The sequence below is a fragment of the Mercenaria mercenaria genome, chromosome 8 (assembly GCF_021730395.1).
Source record: "Mercenaria mercenaria strain notata chromosome 8, MADL_Memer_1, whole genome shotgun sequence".
NCBI classification, from domain to species: Eukaryota; Metazoa; Mollusca; class Bivalvia; order Venerida; family Veneridae; genus Mercenaria; species Mercenaria mercenaria.
Genome location: NC_069368.1, coordinates 83,481,719 through 83,500,052, shown reverse-complemented (window position 1 = coordinate 83,500,052; position 18,334 = coordinate 83,481,719). Strand labels below are relative to the sequence as shown.

The 18,334-nt window shown below is 34.8% G+C and overlaps 1 protein-coding gene across 1 annotated transcript in view; it reads left to right on the top strand.

Annotated features, from left to right (window-relative positions):
- The window catches only part of LOC123523233 (uncharacterized), a 71,854-nt gene that overhangs the window by 6,941 nt on the left and 46,579 nt on the right, over positions 1–18,334 (top strand). The window contains exons 3-6 of the mRNA XM_053549215.1: positions 3,489–3,569; positions 6,945–6,980; positions 7,630–7,688; positions 10,661–10,938. Of these exons, the coding sequence (XP_053405190.1) occupies positions 10,921–10,938 (18 nt within the window). The 5' untranslated portion in view covers positions 3,489–3,569; positions 6,945–6,980; positions 7,630–7,688; positions 10,661–10,920. The remainder of the gene's footprint in view (positions 1–3,488; positions 3,570–6,944; positions 6,981–7,629; positions 7,689–10,660; positions 10,939–18,334) is intronic.

The following is an 18,334-nucleotide window of genomic DNA, read 5'->3' as shown; positions in this document are numbered from 1 at the left end:
GATGATGTCCGTCAAGTTTATTTTGATTGGTCAATTTCCCTTAGAGTTATTGCCCTTGGTTTAATGAAAAATACCCCAAAATGTCCATCCACAGCCATTTCTCAGTTTAAGTTACCTTTTCTCCTTATTAGTCAAAGCTATTTTTTAAACTCAGCCGTTATTTGCCATTAAAAGGTGATTGCACAAGTACCATAACTCTACATAGTACATTGTGTTTTGCAAGAATTATGGACCTTTCTCGGGGCACTTGTTTGGCCATTTTTGGGGCCGAATATGGGTACCATTCCCCTCTTAAAATAATATGTTTTTTTCCCCTTTCTCAGAAGAAAATTACCCTGATGATAGGTTGTTTGACACAAATAGATATTAAGACTAAGTCTTTCTTTTAATATTATATAGTGCCTCTAAGGAAGATTACTGTTGCAATATAGTCACATCAGTTAGAAATGATTGAAAACAGTGTTAATAAGTGTGAAAAGTAGTTACATATACATGGCTTAAACTTCCCCTTTTCATCTTAAAATGTCGAAAAATTCCCCCTCCTGACGGTATGGGTACCTGTCCCCAAAAGTTGTCGAGTGCTCTGTTTCTGGAAAATCATGGGTAGGTCAATATTTTCATTATACAGAGACAAAAAAAAATCAGAGTTTGATCAGTGTCTGCACCCGCATGATGGTGCTCTTGTTATAATTAGCCGTTGGAAAAAAAACAATACCATATATCTTACTGTAACTTCACATAAACATTGTCCAGTATACAAACAATGTACGTGTAGGGGCTGAGCCCTTTATACCCAAGGTCGAGGTCACCAAGCTGTTATACTTAGTTATTTTTAAGGTTAAAGTTTTTCTGTCATATCTTTTCTTACTATTGCTTATATCTTACTGTTACTTCACATAAACTTTGTCCAGTATGCAAACAAAGTATGTACAGGGACTGGGCCCATTTTATCCAAGGTCAAGGTCACCAAGGTCTTATACTTAGTTTATTTTTAAGGTTAAAGTTTTTTGGCAACCTTTGTTTTTCTGTCATAACTTTGTTACTTTTGCTTATATCTTACTGTAAGTTCTCATAAACATTGTCCAGTATACAAACCAGGGCTCTCGTTTGCTTTTTGGGACTGGGGCCAGGGTCCATGCAAGGAGAGAATTTCGCATGATTTTTCAAAAAAAACTTTTGAGGGGGAATTTCAAATGCGAAAAGAAATGCAAACAAATATAAACATTCTTTTCAATTTTGCTGACCTAAACCTGAATTCTGTTAATTATAAACTTTTCTGTATGAATTCTGCCAATTATAAACAACATTATTCAGTCATCACACTTGGTATTTTTTCTCTGAGCCACTGAAATTTCAGAAACAGTAAAATTTTAAGGCCAACAAGTCACAATTTTGTCAAAGGAGTTATACTTGGAAGTATTTTCATGTTATTAAATTTTTCCGAAAGCTTTATTAATAGGCATATCTTTGGTACTCTACTTGGACATATTTATGCACTTTAATCTTTGATAGCCTGGAAGCCAAATTGATTAAAGTCCTTTTTATGATGAAATATTTGTCTACATTTTATCAAAACAGAATCCGCTTTAATATAGTAAAAATTTAACAACAAAAAGATAAATTCCTGCCAACAGGAAAAGTAGGATTTCCTGTATTTAAACTTTTGATAACAAATTTTTCTACACTGTAGAATTTGATTAAACTCTGATTTTTCAAAACTTCAGAATATACCTTGAAAATTCAGCAAATAAAAAAGATAGGGTCGTGTGCTTTATTTTTTGCTAGAGTAGACTGATTTGAAAAATTTGGATCTCACGCAATATTTCATAATGGGAGTCTATGAGAAAATCATAACTTTCATAACATTTTCACGAATAGAAATGTTTCTACAATGTAGATTTTGATGAAACTTCTCAAAGTTCTAAATATACATATGACCTATAATTTGGTGAAATAAATGTATAGGTCCGTATGCTTATTTTTGAGATATATGACCAAGATTAAAGTTAACCGGACATTTCTCGCTAATTTTAAGACATGTTTTGAATTTTTTAACGCGTCATATGTTTTAATATCATATTTTGACTTTAGAAATATATAGCAAAAGTGCCAATGTAATAAATTTACTCACAGGTTTCGATTAAATCATAAAATTATTTTCATTTCTGTACGCCGAATCCAGGCTTTATTCTACGTTTTCCGGATAAATGACGTTACGCAGTCACTTCCAGTTTATCAAACGTGCAGAACTACCTTAAGAGAGGTTGAAATTAGAATAGAAAGTCAATTTTGGGAGTAAGCAAAGTGGCTGATTAATAGAGGTGACTGCTCAGGCAGGTTCAACTGTAGTATATTTTTTTTCCAGATCAGCCATTTGGAAATTATGTTCTTCATGAAATACTACAAAACCACAGAATTAAGAATAATAACATCTGCAAATGTAAAGAAATTTGCTATGATGGCATTGATAGGTGTATTGTGACATTCTGGCACCGTTGTTGTTTAATATTTCAGAAATTTGTTGTCTTTTTTTCTCTCTTTAACTCAGTGAATATTTTTATTGTCTTAAACAAACTGAAGATAAGGATAATCAGTGTACTTTGATAACCAAACCACTGGCAAAACATTTTTTCTTAATACATAGTCTTAGAATGGATTAGGTAAATTGGAAAAGGTATGATTGAATTTTTATTAAGAATAAGAAATATTATTATAAAGATAATTAAAAAATTTTAAAGAATGAAAATAACAAATTTTGTTTTATATCAATTTCTTAGCTTCAGCCCTATAAAGGGAAACAACTTCAGGCCTCCTAGTGAAACCTTTAAAACCTTTAATTTCAGAGCAAACCTTTAAAACCTTTAAATCTTCTGAAAAAACCTTTAAAATGGCCAAATAGCCTCTAATTTTCACTCAAAACCTATATTTTTGCTCAGACTGCTTGCCGTGCCAGTTTAAAGCAAGTAATGGTTATACTACTGTATTTCTTCCCCCCTTTTAAGTGTTGTTATTAGGGTACTGCTTGTGTATCTTTCATCTTGAGTTTTTCAGAATGCTGTAAGTGTTGTGTTAACCAGTCCACATACATGTAGTAAATACCTACCGTATATATATTATGTGTTTTCAATGAGAATTCCGACAAAAATAGCCTTTATTTACTCTTTATTTTTTAATATTTTACACTAAAAGGCCTTTATTTCCATAGATTGGAGCCTTTATAAAAACCTTTATTTTTGTTCAGGCCTGCTAGGAGGCCTGCAACTTAGTCAGAAAGTATGTATCATTAATAACTGATTTTATCTCCCTTCAGTTATCTTGTTCTTTGTCACTATGTATTATGTTCAGTCATCTGTTTGTAATTCAGCATATCATGCTATTTATTTACTGAAAGATTCATGCTATATTATGTGAACATGTGAAAGGAGTTTGTCTGGAAATAAAATATAAATTACAAAAAATATATTTCAGAAATTTCTCTTCCTTTACAGAAGGTAATACTGAAAGTGAAAGCCCAAGTAAACTAAAGCCTGAAACAGAGACTGCGGTAAAAAAGGAACATACTCCGGCCGGTTAGTGTAATGTTGGTGTTTCTTCTTAAATGTTAATGTAAATGGCACCGTAACATTCAACAATCAGTAACTTCAGGTGTTCACAAATTGCTCAGTGGCTCAAACATTTCGTAACTGATTAATATCAAACATTATTAGAAAAAGATGTTGCTTTAAAGTAGCTTTGAATTAAGTTACGGGTGGTACATTTTATTTTATGATAATATTTCACTTAATGTAGTTACTAAAAGTAATAATTCTAACATGTCTTGATTTGATTACCAGTTAAACAAAGAAGGAAATAAATCTCTGTTTTTATTATGCAATAAACAATGATTGACTCATGGATCTGTAAGAGAGCACTATGACGGCAAATTGCTGCATGATGTAAATGAAATCATGCTTAATATTTTTAATATAAAATATGACAATGAACATATCTGAATGAACACAATCAAGACTTTCCTATTATTTTATATTGTCTAATTTACCATGGTTCATCATTCAAATGCTTCAATATTAGACCACTTGCTTATGCCCACGTGGTTCAGTTCCTGCACATCTGAACTCTGACCCATAGTAAATCAGATGATAAACAGCTCAAAGGCCTTGTTCCAGTTTTGCAGTTACTCAGTTTAGCCTTATAACATTGTCAACTTTAGATGGATAATGCCAGTCCTGACTGAATTGTATTTTTGATTAATGGTTTAATAAGTGCAATCCATATCATGCAAATGTTTAGCTCACTCAGTGTGACATTCTGTGATACCCCTGTGTCCTCCATTTTATTTAATCCCCTGCTATGAGTGTAGTGTGTGGGGGGTATGGGAAAGGTCTCTGTCTGTAACATTTCTTGTCAGCTTTGTGTCTTGAAGGATTTTCGTGAAACTTGGGTCAGGTGACCACCTTATTAAGAGGATGTGCAGAACTTTATGTCAGCCTTGTTAGGTCAAGGTCACAAATAAATATCAAAGGTTTGAGCCTTCCATTTTGTGTCTGCTCTGTATCGCCTTTACCCTTGTTGGATTTTCATATGATGTGGCTGTAATATTCCTTTTATCAAGTAAATGTGAGAATTTAAAATTCACCCCTACCAGTTTAAGGTCAAGGTCACAACTTGATTGTTTAATGTTTCCACCGAATACCAAACCCTTTCACTATCAATAGCAATGGCAGGGGATATAGCTGTCTTATAGAATGTTTTGTTCATCTTGCATCTTAACTCTTTAGGGTTACAGTTGTCGCAAAATGTAAAAGAAACAGTTGGATATAATCAAAATATGTGACAAGTTCAAGAGTGGTTCATCTCGAAGTTAAAAAAAATCGGTCATTAGGTCAGATCATGAAAGAACAATTCCTGTCTGATCTTCATAAAAACTCCATAATATTTGCCTCTATGAAATGGGAATGATTTTGAATTATATTTTTCTTGGTCTTAATCTTGTCATATTTTGTAGAAACCTGTCAACAGTTCCAACAGGCCTGTAATTAGCTCGACTATACGAAGTATAAGGAGAGCTATCCTACTCATGTTGGCGTCTCTCCATGTCCCCACCTTGGTTAAAGTTTTGGTGCACTTTCTCTTTTTATGCCCCCAAAGGGAGGCATATTAGTTTTCAACTGTCCTTTTGTTAGTTCGTTCGTTAGTTAGTTAGTTCGTTCGTCACAACGTTAACTTTTTGCATGAAGGCACTTTACTCGCAAACCACTGCACCCAGGACCTTCAAACTTCACGTGCTGATAGTACTTATTGAGTACACGACTCCTACTGACTTTGGGGTCACCAGGTCATAGGTTAAGGTCACTAGGTCAAAGGTCAAGGTGCTGTGGAGGCATTTGTCATCATTAGTGACAGCTCTTGTTTCAACTTATCTCGGTAATTAGTTGATGGATTTGATTCAAACTTGAAATACTTATTCCTCATCATCATCCACACCATCTGACATAAGGGCCATAATTCTGCAACCAATATTTCATAAATTATCCCCCCTTTTCACTTAGATTTTCAGGTTAAAGTTTTGATGCACTTTCACTCTATCTCTGTTATTACTGAATGGATTTGATTCAAACTTAAAATAGTTGTTCAACATCATCACCCACATCATATGACACAAGGTGCATAACACTGGCACCATGTTTTCGTGAATTATTCCCCCTTTTTACTTAGAATTTCAGGTTAAAGTTTTATGCACTTTCACTCTACCTCTGTTATTACTGAATGGATTTGATTCAAACTTAAAATAGTTGTTTAGCATCATCACCCACATCATATGACACAAGATGCATAACTTTGGCACAATTTTTCACGAATTATTCCCCTTTTTACTTAGAATTTTAGGTTAAAGTTTTATGCACTTTCACTCTATCTCTGTTATTACTGAATGGATCTGATTCAGACTTAAACAATTGTTCAGCATCATTACCCTTATCATATGACACAAGGTACATAACTCTGGCACCAATTTTTCATGAATTATTTCCCCATTTTACTTAGAATTTTAGGTTAAAGTTTTGATGCACTTTCACTCTGTCTGTTATTACTGAATGGATTTGATTCAAACTTAAAATAGTTGTTCAATATCATCACCCACACCATATGATGCAAGGTGCATAACTCTGGCACCAACTTTTCATTATTTATTCCCCCTTTTTACTTAGAATTTTAGGTTAAAGTTTTGATGTACTTTCACTTTGTCTCTGTTATTATTGAATGGATTTGATTCAAACTTAAAATAGTTGTTCAACATCATCACCCACACTATATGACACAAGCTGCATAACTCTGGTACCAATATTTAATGAATTATGCTCCTTTTTGCTTATAATATACATATATAGTGTTTTGATACATTTTATCTTTACCTCTCTTATTACTTTAAGTTTATATTTTTGGCATAGACTCAGGCTATTGTGCAATATCTTCATCCACAATTGGAGTCATTAAACACTCAAGTGACAGCTCTAGTTTCCTCAGATGTGCCCAGTTTCATTATCCAGCATCAAAATAGTCGAGCGCGCTGTCTCCTGTGACAGCTCTTTTTTTTCAGGACTGGTCCTAATTTCAGCTTTTTGACTGCCAAATGTTCCTTAAGTTACCCTTTTGAGAAAGTTTATTTAATTTCATTTGAACATGTTGAATGTAGAATTTCAGGCTTTTTGGATTTTGACTGAATTCCAGGCCTGTTTCTGTTTGAGCATCACAATTTTTTTATTCATTTTGTCTCTAACAGCTTAAGCTTAAAACTGTGTTAACAGTTTGGCCTTAAATTATCGCAGTAGGTTAAATTCTCTAGATGGCACATAAACTTACTGTAATAAAACTTAGAAGATATTTGATTTACCTGTGACACTTTTTTTTCTGCAGAACACTAATCCATGCTTTTTGCATTTTTACAGGAAAGCTAGAAAATGTAATCAAAAACTTAACTCCAGGTAAATTATTTCTTATTGTATAACTTACATCTGTCATAATCATACCTAACAGAGATAGTACCCACCAAGTAATCAAATTCACATGATAACTAAGTGCACCAAATTACGAAATATATTTGCTTTCCCTCCTCGCTATGTAAAAATACAAATATTTGATATTTGTATAGTGTCGCATAACCATCTCTGATGACAACTTTTTTTTGGGGGGGGTGGGTTAACGCTGTTTTTCAACAGTATTTCAGTCATGTAACGGCGGGCAGTTAACCTAACCAGTGTTCCTGGATTCTGTTTCAGTACAAACCTGTTCTCCGCAAGTAACTGCCAACTTCCCCACATGAATTATCAGAGGTGGAGGACTAATGATTTCAGACACAATGTCATTTATCAAATAGTCACGGAGAACATACGCCACGCCCAAGGATCAAACTCGCGACCCCGCGATCCGTAGACCAACGCTCTTACCTACTGAGCTAATTGGGCGGGCGATGACAACTTTTAGATTTGAAAACAAATTGCAACTAATTTTTGTTCCTTCACCTAGATAATGTTGATAACATTGTACTGTTTCAATATAACAATAATGTAAGCTGAAGTGAGGACTTGGTTAGTAAAGAGCTCATTGTGTAGACAGTTTTCATTTTCTTTTCAGATGGCAAAAAAAGTCTAGATTTCTTGAGGAGTAAATACGGAAAGGAGTCTACAGACAGTGTAAATTATTGCATGTTATTATTGTACCCCCCAACAACAAAGTTGTAAGGGGGGGGTATACTGGTTTCAGGTTGTATGCCTGTCTGTCCGTCTGCCTGTCTGTCTGTGGGTAGACACAATTTTGTGCGCACCATCTCCTCATCTGCTTGACAAAATTAAATGAAACTTCACACAAGTGATCAGTAACAACAGTAGTTGTGCATGGGGCATGTTAGGTTCTTTCAGAAAAAAAACTTGCACAGTTATAGGACTTTGTTTTTTGTTACTATACTATATACAGCGACACAATTTTGTGCGCACCATCTCTCCTCATCCACTTGACACAATTTAATGAAACTTCACACAAGTGATCAGTAACAACAGTAGTTGTGCATGGGGCATGTTAGGTTCTTTCAACGACAAAAATTGCAGAGTTATGGCACTTTGTTTCTTGTTAACATACTATAATGTACAGACAGTCTGCATATGCAGTCTTGTGCGCGCCTAATCTTCCTAACCCTTGCACACAATTTAATGAAACTTCACACAAGTGATCAGTACCAACCCTAGTTGTGCATAAATAGATAAATAGATAAAATAGATAAATATTCTGCATAGTTATGGCACTTTGTTAATCCCCCGCCGTGGCGGAGGGATTATAGGAATGGTCTGCGTCCGTCCTTCCTTCCGTCCGTAACAAAATCGTGTCCGGTCCATATCTCCTAAACCCCTTGAAGGATTTTCATGAAACTTGGGTCAAATGATCACCTCATCAAGACGATGTGCAGAACCCATGAGTCAGCCTTGTCGGTTCAAGGTCAAGGTCACAACTCAAGGTCAAAGGTTTGAGCCTGCCATTTTGTGTCCGCTCTATATCTCCTAAACCCCTTGAAGGAATTTTATAAAACTTGAGTCAAATGATCACCTCATCAAGACGTTGTGCAGAATTCATGAGTCAGCCATGTCAGTTCAAGGTCAAGGTCACAGCTAAAATCAAAGGTTTACCCTTTCACTATCCATAGCAGTGGCGGGGGATTTAGCTGTCATTCAGACTGCCTTGTTTTTTGTTACTATACTGTATACTTACAGTCTATATACATACAGTCCACAAAATTATGCAATCTTGCGTTCTTCAAATTGCAATGTACTGTGTCAGTGCATGTTGGGGAGTGGGGGGGGGGGGGTACATTCATCACCTTTAGTGATAGCTCTAGTTGTCTATTCAAATGCATAAAAGGTTCTTTAAAATTTATATAATAGGCAAAGTATTAATTTAAAAAGAAAATCTGCATTTAGCATTTAAATTGAAAAAAATACAGTGTGTCTTAAAATGAAATTTATGTCAACAGATAGATCTCCTTTTCATTTTAAGTTTGACAATTCAAAGAAAAGTCTTAACTATTTCAATCACATCGGTGTCACACTTTGGCTAGGATTAATTTTGCTTTTGAAAATTAATGAATGTGAAAAAAAAAACAAATCAGTTTTATAACATATTTATTGGGTACTAACACACATGAATTTGTTTGCAGTTTAGTTTCAATTCAATATTCCAAGTTTTGCTTCTTTTGCGGGAGGCATATGAGCCGCGCCATGAGAAAACCAACATAGTGGCTTTGCGACCAGCATGGATAGAGACCAGCCTATGCATCCGCGCAGTCTGGTTAGGGTCGATGCTGTTCGCTAACGGTTTCTCTAATTGCAATAGGCTTTGAAAACGAACAGCATGGATGCCGACCAGACTGCTGGTCGCAAAGCCACTATGTGATCGTCCTGTCCATCCGTCCGTACGAGGTTAACCAAATGGGACCATTTCGTCTCGCATCAGTAGTGATACTCCTTGCTAGAATGACTTGATACTAATGCAGATGTAACCTGTGAACATTTCTCATCTTCAGACATCACCTGACCTCAGTTTGACCTTGACCTTGACCTCATTTTGGACTTAGGTTGCTGTATATGGGCCGTCTCTTGGTTAACCAAATGGGACCGTTTCATCTAGCATTAATACCGCTTACAAGAATGAATTGATACTAGTACAGCTGAAACCTGTGACCATTCCTCATCTTGACCTCATTTTGGACTTTGGTTGCTTTATATGGGCCAACACGGCATGGTAGAAGTTGTTTAAAAATTGCAAAATAGTGCAAAACACGGTTACTTTTCAGAATATACCAAGCAAAGACCATTTTGTAAACATTACTATTAGTGATCTAATACCTTTACTTAGAATTTTTTATTAAAGCTTTTGATAAAGTCAAATATCTCTGTTACTATCAAAGCTTTTGACTTGAAACTTAAAATACTTACTTACCATCAAAATATACACCAGAAGAAACAATCCCCATAACTCTGATTTGAAATTCGACAGAATTTTGCCCCTTTTTAACTTAAAATTTTTGGTTAAAATTTTTGATAAAGTCAAATATCTCTGTTACTATTAAAGCTTTTGACTTGAAACTCAAAATAGTTATTGACTATCAAAGTCTGTACCAGGAGACACAATTCCCATAACTCTGCTTTGAATTTTGATAGAATTATGCCCCTTTCTAACTTAAAATTTTTTGTTATAAGTCAAATATCTTTGTTACTGTTAAAGCTTTTGACTTGAAACTCAAAATAGTTATTGACTATCAAAGTATACACGGTCACCAGGAGACACAATTCCCATAACTCTGATTTAAATTTTGACAGAGTTATGTCCCTTTTTAACTTGAATTTTTTTTACTGGCAAAGCTCTAATTCAGAATCAAGCACTGAGAAAAGTCTAGCGTGCTGTCTTATGGACAGCTCTTGTTAGGATTATCTTTCCTTTGTTGTTACTATACAATAGATCAGTTTTAGTGCCTTCGAGTAGGGGACTTTGTATTGCATGGCAATACTTCATTCACTTGTTTTTGCCACTTTAATGCTACCATACAATATTTTCTTTCGGTTTTGTAATTCACTGATCCATTTAAAGTACATTTCATTTCATTAAATTATGCTTTCAGGTTTTAATTGTGCAGTTTGTAGGATCCGATAGAAAGGTGATCAGAAGAATTGGTGGGCTGCCACGAAAAGCAAAGATAAGTTCCAAAAAAATCAAGTTCTGATGATTGGATATCAACATTGAAGTCTTGTTTCAAGTATCAAAATTTTAATATGGACGATGTCTTTTTTGTGATTAATAAAGAAGATGAAAAAACTAAAATCACTGTCGAATTGCTGGAAATGAGAAGAAGAAAAATGCACAAAAAAGATTTATTGGTATATGCTGTGCTGCCAAAAAGTAAGGAATTTCTTTTAGTTTGTCTAGTTTCCAGTATAGTATGTCAAAATTTTGATGGCATGTGGATCCTTATTTTTTGTTAGGAATATAACTGTATAAATGTTTTGACTTCAAACTTGGCTTATAGGTAGATGGGGATGAGTTTTGCAGAGCAGTTTAACTGGCTCTGTGGGTCAAAGTTCAAGGTCACAACTGTCCATCATTTTGTATGAAGCATAATAAAATTACAATGCAATAAGTTTACTTTAGACTTAGCAAGTAGGTAAGTAGAGACAAGACAATGTGCAGAGCTTATGAAAATGGTGTTTAGGTCAAAGGTCGAAGCCACAAACTGAGCCCAAAGCCCTGGGAACGTTACTTTTTAACTAGTTAAGGTTTTGACTTCATACTTCTATAAATATAAATAGGTGGGAATGTATTGATGTATGGAGTGCATGAACTGTGGTAGGTCATAGGTCAATGTTACAGCAAGGTCAACTTTTGATATCATATTTTGTGTTCAGAGTTAAAATTGAAAATTGTGATTTTTGCAATAGACTTTCTGCTTAGCCTATAGAATAATTTGATGGGTTTATGCTCTATGAAAGTATTTTTCAATGATTTCAAAAGTATTGATATTAACCAAATTATAAAAAGTGGGATCCCCCCCCCCCACCCCCACCGCAAGATACAGAACTTTGGTGTAGTTTTAAAATTTTTGTTTATAATAAATATTTCTTTTGGGAATTAATTTAATTTTATCTGATAAATGTGTGTTTGTTTCTTATTTAAGAATGGAAGAACCTTGTGATAAATTATGAGAGGGCAGAAGAGAAGGTTTTTGTTATAGTTTTAATGCTAATAACAATTCTGTTGAAAATTAAAGTTTTTAGCATGCATTCTAGAATAAAACTGCTGTACTTGTCATGTTTCGAGGATGTTTAAACTGGAGAGAAAATGTGTGTCATCAGAGATGCTTGCACTCACATGCTGTTATAGCACCTTTTTAGCTCACCTGAGCACGAAGTCCTCAGAGGTGAGCTTTAGTGATCACCCTTTGTCCGTCGTCATCTGTCCTTTAGTCGTCCGTCCATCTGTCATCAGCAGTTTGACTGTTAACACTCTAGAGGTCACATTTTTGGCCCAATCTTAATGAAACTTGGTCAGAATGTTACCCTTAATAAAATCTTGGACGAGTTTGATATTGGGTCATCTTAGGTCAAAAAATAGGTCACCAGGTCAAACCAAATGAAAAGCTTGTTAACACTCTAGAGGCCGCATGTATCTTCATGAAACTTGGTCAGAATGTTAATATTGATGATTTTAAGGTCCAGTTTGAATCTGGGTCATGTAGTATAAAAATTAGGTCACCCGGTCAAATCAAAGGAAAAGCTAGTTTACACTGTAGAGGCCACATTTATGACCATATCTTAATGAAACTTGGTCAAAATGTTAATCTTGATTATCTATAGCTCAAGTTCTTATCTGGGTTAGGTGGGATCAAAAACTAGCTCACCAGGTCAGATCAAAGGAAAAGTTTGTTAACACTCCAGAGGCCTTATTTATGACTGTATCTTCATGAAACTTAGTCAGAATGTTAAACTTGATGATCTTTAGGACAAGGTTGAATCTGGTTCATGTCGGGTAAAAAACTAGGTCACCCGGTCAAATCAAAGGAAAAGCCAGTTAACACTTTAGAGGCCACATTTATGACCATATCTTAATGAAACTTTGGTCAGAATATTAATCTTGATGATCTTTAGGTCAATAGGTCAGATGAGCGATACAGGCAAAGTGTTAACATATTACAGCCCCAAAATGAATTATTCAAATGACGTCAATGTGAAAAAACAAATCAGATATTTGCGCACATTTCATGGAAATTTATTGACATTGTGGGAAAATGTATTTATTTATTAGTTGTTGATTCAAATCACTCTGTGTCCGTCGTCCTTCTGTTCGTTAACAATTTCTCGTTATCGTGTCTCCTCAGAAACTACCAGGGGGATTTTGACCAAACTTTGTCAGAATGATGTATTGATACCCTAGTTGTGTCTCCCTGCAGGCTGGTTCAACAATTTTTGAGTGAGTTATGGCCCTTTGTTTATTTCTATAATTTACATAGAATTATGTAGGGAAAAAGTTTTGAAAATCTTCTTGTCCAAAACCAAGTGACCTACTTTCACATTTCTGTAGCTACAGCCACATTCATAGTTTTGTGCACCGAAAAACAAACTTTGACCTTGACATTGACCTAGTGACCTACTTCCACATTTTTGAAGGTACAGGCTTCAAATTTGGACCACATGCAGAGTTTCGTGTTCCGAAATGAAATTTGACCTCTATTTTTTACCTATAGAGATCTAGACCTACTTTCACATTTCTCAAGCTACAGCCTTCAACTTTGGACCACATGCACAGTGTTGTGTACGGAAATGAAATTTGACCTTGAGCTAGTCAGTAAGTCCTGAAATTTGGAACACTCAAAAATGGCACATTGGTGGGCACCAAGATCACTCTGTGATCTCTTGGGGTTTTTTTTGGTTTAATGCTAGAATAACGTTAGCGCATGTTCCTTTTGCGTGATAACATCATCAGAATCCTTTTTGACACGTTGATGCCCTACAGGCTCAGGCATCAACCAATCCTTCAGGATTTTGCGCGATATAACATGACAAAGACACACATAATCCCTTCATTTCCACTATTGCCTATAAACAGGTGCAGCAAACAGTGTCTGCAGCATGTATTTCATGCTCTGACACCTCAGCACAAAGTGCTCATGGTAAGGTATTGTGATCATGTTGTGTCTGTCGTCAGTGAATGCATCCGTCTGTCCGTGTGTCGTCTGTTGTCAACATTTGTGTTTAAACAACATTTCCTCCAAAACCAACATAACCAAAGAATGGATTTTGATGAAACTTGGCAGTGATGTTCTTTGGGTGTCCTTTTATTGAAGTTGTTCTAATGGTTCCGCTTGGTTGCACGTAGGGGCTGCCAGAGCTAAAACTAGAAAAAAACTTCAAAGACATCTCGTCCTAAACCGATGGTCCGATTTTAGAATAATTGCACATAAATGGTCCTAATGTCACCCTCTATGAAGATTGCTTAAATTATAATGATAAAATGGTCCTTATGTCACCCTCTATGAAGATTGTTCAAATTATACTGATAAGTAAAAAAAAATATGGCTGCCAGAGGGCGTGGTCACTTTTCCCTATATGTTTATAGTGGAAACTTTAAAAACCTTCTTGTATGAAACTGCTAGTTCGATTTTAAAATAATGTTACACAAATGGTCCTTGTGTGTCCCTGTACCAAGATTGTTCAGATTATTTTGATTTGTCAAAAAAAAATGGCCGCTAGAGGGCATGGTCTCTTTTCCCTACAATATAGTGGAAACTTTAGATTTTTTTTGTGTGAAACTGCTGGCCCGACGTTACAATAATTTTACACAAATGGTTCTTGTGTGACCGTCTACCAAGATTGTTCAAATTATTCCTATTCATGAAAAAACATGACTGCCTCGGGGCGTTGTTACTTCTGTTCTCTGAATCAATAATAGCCAGAGCCTTGATATTTGGTATGTGATATCAGATTTGTAATGTCTACCATAATTGTTCAAAAGTGTGTGTGACATGTATATAATATAGGCTAACATAGAAGATACCTAACTAAAGTTAAACACACTTGAAGCCTTGTACACAGGTGAGTGCTTTAGGGTCAGTGACCCTCTTGTTATAGCTTGTCTACTTTTTTTGAAAAGAAAAAGATCTGTTGTTTTTACCTTGTTACTATTCCTTGTTACTTTTATTTCTTACAAGAAGCCTTGTACACAGGTGAGTGCTTTAGGGTCAGTGACCCTCTTGTTATAGCTTGTCTACTTTTTTTGAAAAGAAAAAGATCTGTTGTTTTTACCTTGTTGCTATTCCTTGTTACTTTTATTTCTTACACCTTGTTAATATTGTTTCTCTGTTTTTAAGCTCATTTGAGCATAGGCTCATAGTGAGCTTTTGTGACTGCTCAATGTGCGTCGTCTGTCTGTCAAAATTTTCAAATAAATCATCTCCTAGAAAACAACTGGGCAGAATTGTACCAAACTTCACAAGAATGATCCTTGGGTGGACTCCTTTCAAATTTGTCTTTTTCCCAAAATTAGTGCAAAAATCCACATTCTACATTCTCCAAAAAATAATTCGTCAAAATTGCACAAACATTTACCAAATTGTGGACAATTTTGTAATGGAAACTGTATGTTAAAGAGATTGTACAATGTGGAACAAGTGTATTGAGTGTTCAATGCAATCAGGGCGTAACTACATTTTTGAAAACTTTACAAGAAATAACTATTTTGTTTTCTTCTGTGTTCAGTCACATACAGATTTACCAAAGTTTTTCACTTAATATTAGACATGTTATATGATTTTAAAACATTTGACTTAAGCCCTTATTGCAGGAAATTTTCTGTTGAAGTTGTAAAATTGTGTCATGCAAAAATTGCAGTATGTACAAAAAAGTAAATACAACTAAAGCATACTAGCACTTCTATACTCATTTTAAATGAAACATGTAAGAAAATAATTGAAACTGAAGAATGTAACAGCCTATTTTAAAGTATCAGACTTGCAGCAAGATTTTTCATGTAAATCCAGAGAGATAGTATTTGCAAAATGGGCAAAAGCGTTCTTTTGCAGTAAAATTTCAATTGAAGTTTCTGATGAATTTTTTTTTTTCACGTAAAATGGTATTACTATACAACATAATACAATTATAAAAAAAATAATTTCTGTCTGCATTTTCTTTAATTAACCTGAATATTACACAGTCATCTCATTTTTTTTCATCCAGACCTGAATGAATATCTTTCTATTTGGCACTATATTTAATAAAGGGAAAACAACAACAAAAAAAGACTTTTAAATAGCAAAACTGTAATATAGGGAGTCTGTCAAATAGGACAAATGAAATCTGTCAGCCACTCTATTTCTTAAATTTCAGTCTTGCAAGCTTTATCAAAGACAAATAACATTAATTGTATATCTGTATAAAATGAAAACACCACAAAATACAGGACATGACACAGTAGATGGCATCAGTTACCACAGTACAGTAACAGCATCTTTGCTGTATGTTATAACATGCCAATTCTCCTTGCCTATTTAATTAATAAACTGAAACGGGGAGCGGTGGTCTAGTGGATAAGGTTTCGACCGCTCAGTCATGGGTCGTGGGTTTGAGCCCCACTGGGGTCACAACCATGACCTCTTATATGACACCAGTATTGGATTTTCCAGAAGCAGACGCAAGACTGGTTACAATAAACTTGAAGCTTTCATCACAATTTTATGGAGCTAAAACAAATTAGTATAAACTACTAATAAACTGAAAACTAGATGTATGTATAAAGGACACAGGTACCCTCACCTCCTGTCACTGTACATCATGGTTCCATGACTGGGTGAAATATCTTAGATACATGCAACACAGTTAAATGTTTCATCACTTTAATGTGTATTTTTCGCTAAGTCAGAGACCATAACTCCTGACTGGCTGAATGAAATCCCAAACAGAACACCCAAATGTACCAGTTCACATGTTATAACAATACCCTGATGTTTTCTGACTCTAATTCAAATACTTCTTGAGATACAGGCAACACAAACTTGTTTGCCTTTTATGCGTTTTTGGACTAAATCAAGGCCAATAACACTAGTATGACCGAAAGAAATCCTGAATGAAACCTTAGGTGCACAAATTTACATGCTGAAAAATATTCCTATTATGTTTCATCGTCTTTGACCCATGGTCAAATACATTTTAAGATAAGTGTGACACAAACTTTTATTTTATGAAATTTTTTTATTAAGTGAAGGGCCATAACTCTGGTCTAGGTGAATAAAATCACAAACAAAACACCAGGCACAGAACTCAAGTGCTGAATAATAATCCTGTAATGTTTCATAATCTCTAAGGTCAAATATTTTCTGAGTTACTGTGATGTGACACAGACTTAAAATAAATTGTTGGTCAGCTGTGAGAGATCCAAATTAAAATACCAGCTAGTGCACAATTTCATTTAATGGAGCTTAATGACACTTTGTAAAATACTTTTTTTGAGATATGCACAAATATGGACGAAAATACAAGGGCAGCTCAAAGTGCCCCCATTTAACCCTTGCTCAAAAAAATTTTGTATGGTTCAAAAATCACACATTGCCTGTAACAATGTTAACACCAAAAGAATCTGTATTATTGCAGATTTAGCATGCCTGTCATTTGACATATTCCACCTGAGCGCAATGCAAAAACCACAAATTGGTTTATAAGTAAACAAGTAAATATAAGAATATAAAAACTCCCAGGAAATTTGCTGAAATGGCATAGAACGTATGTGATAAGTACGGATATACAAAACAAGAGCACATCCTTGTAGGTGCAGACACTCGTCTGATTTTATTGTCTCTGTATAATAGAAATATTTTTGCGAGAGACTGCAGAAACGCAGAAATATTTCCCCTGTAGAAATAACCCACTATATGGTAGTTGCTGCTTTGTCCATTTGTCCATCCGTCACACTTTTTCCGGAGTATAACTATATAAAATTTTATTGAAACGTCACATATTTATAGAGGCCATTGAGACAAAGTGCAGTGTCAAAAATTCATAACTCTATATTACCTAGCTTTAAGCTTGACTATTCGAAGAATAGGGGAGCTATCTTACTCGTCCCGGCATTAGCGTGAGCGTTAGTGTCACACAAATGTTAAAGTTTGCGTAACATCCCAAATACTTTCAAAATCCATTGAGATATTGCTTTCATATTTTGCAAATTTGTTTACAATCATGACCCCATTCTGTAAACATGAGCAGACAACTCTTTCAGGTATTTTGACTGAATTATGGCCCTTTCCGAATTAGAAAATGCTTACTGTAATGTTAAAGTTTTACTCATAGTTTATATTATACTATCAAGCACTGAGAATAGGCGAGCGTGCTGTCCACTGACAGCTCTTGTTTAATTATCTCATGTTATGATACATAATAAGACTTTGTTGTAGCATTACTTGAAAGTATTAATGGCATTTGACTGAAACTTAACGTAATCATAGAGGTCATTGAGACAAAGTGCAGTTTCACCTAGTTTTTGAATTATCTCTCTTTAGTATACAAAATAAGGCTTGTAGTAAAAGTAATTTTAAAATGTCCTGGTACTGGTACACACTTGTTTATAAGAGGAAAACTTTAAAGGACCATTATGTATTATGTAAAGAACAAAGCATCTGTCCAGTTAGAGAACATGCATACTCACATGGATAGAAAATCAATTCTAAGAATGCACATGACATTATGCCATCAGTGCCATAAAAATAGGTAATAAGAATTGATACTACAAGTCTTGTTGCTGTAGTAATAAATTA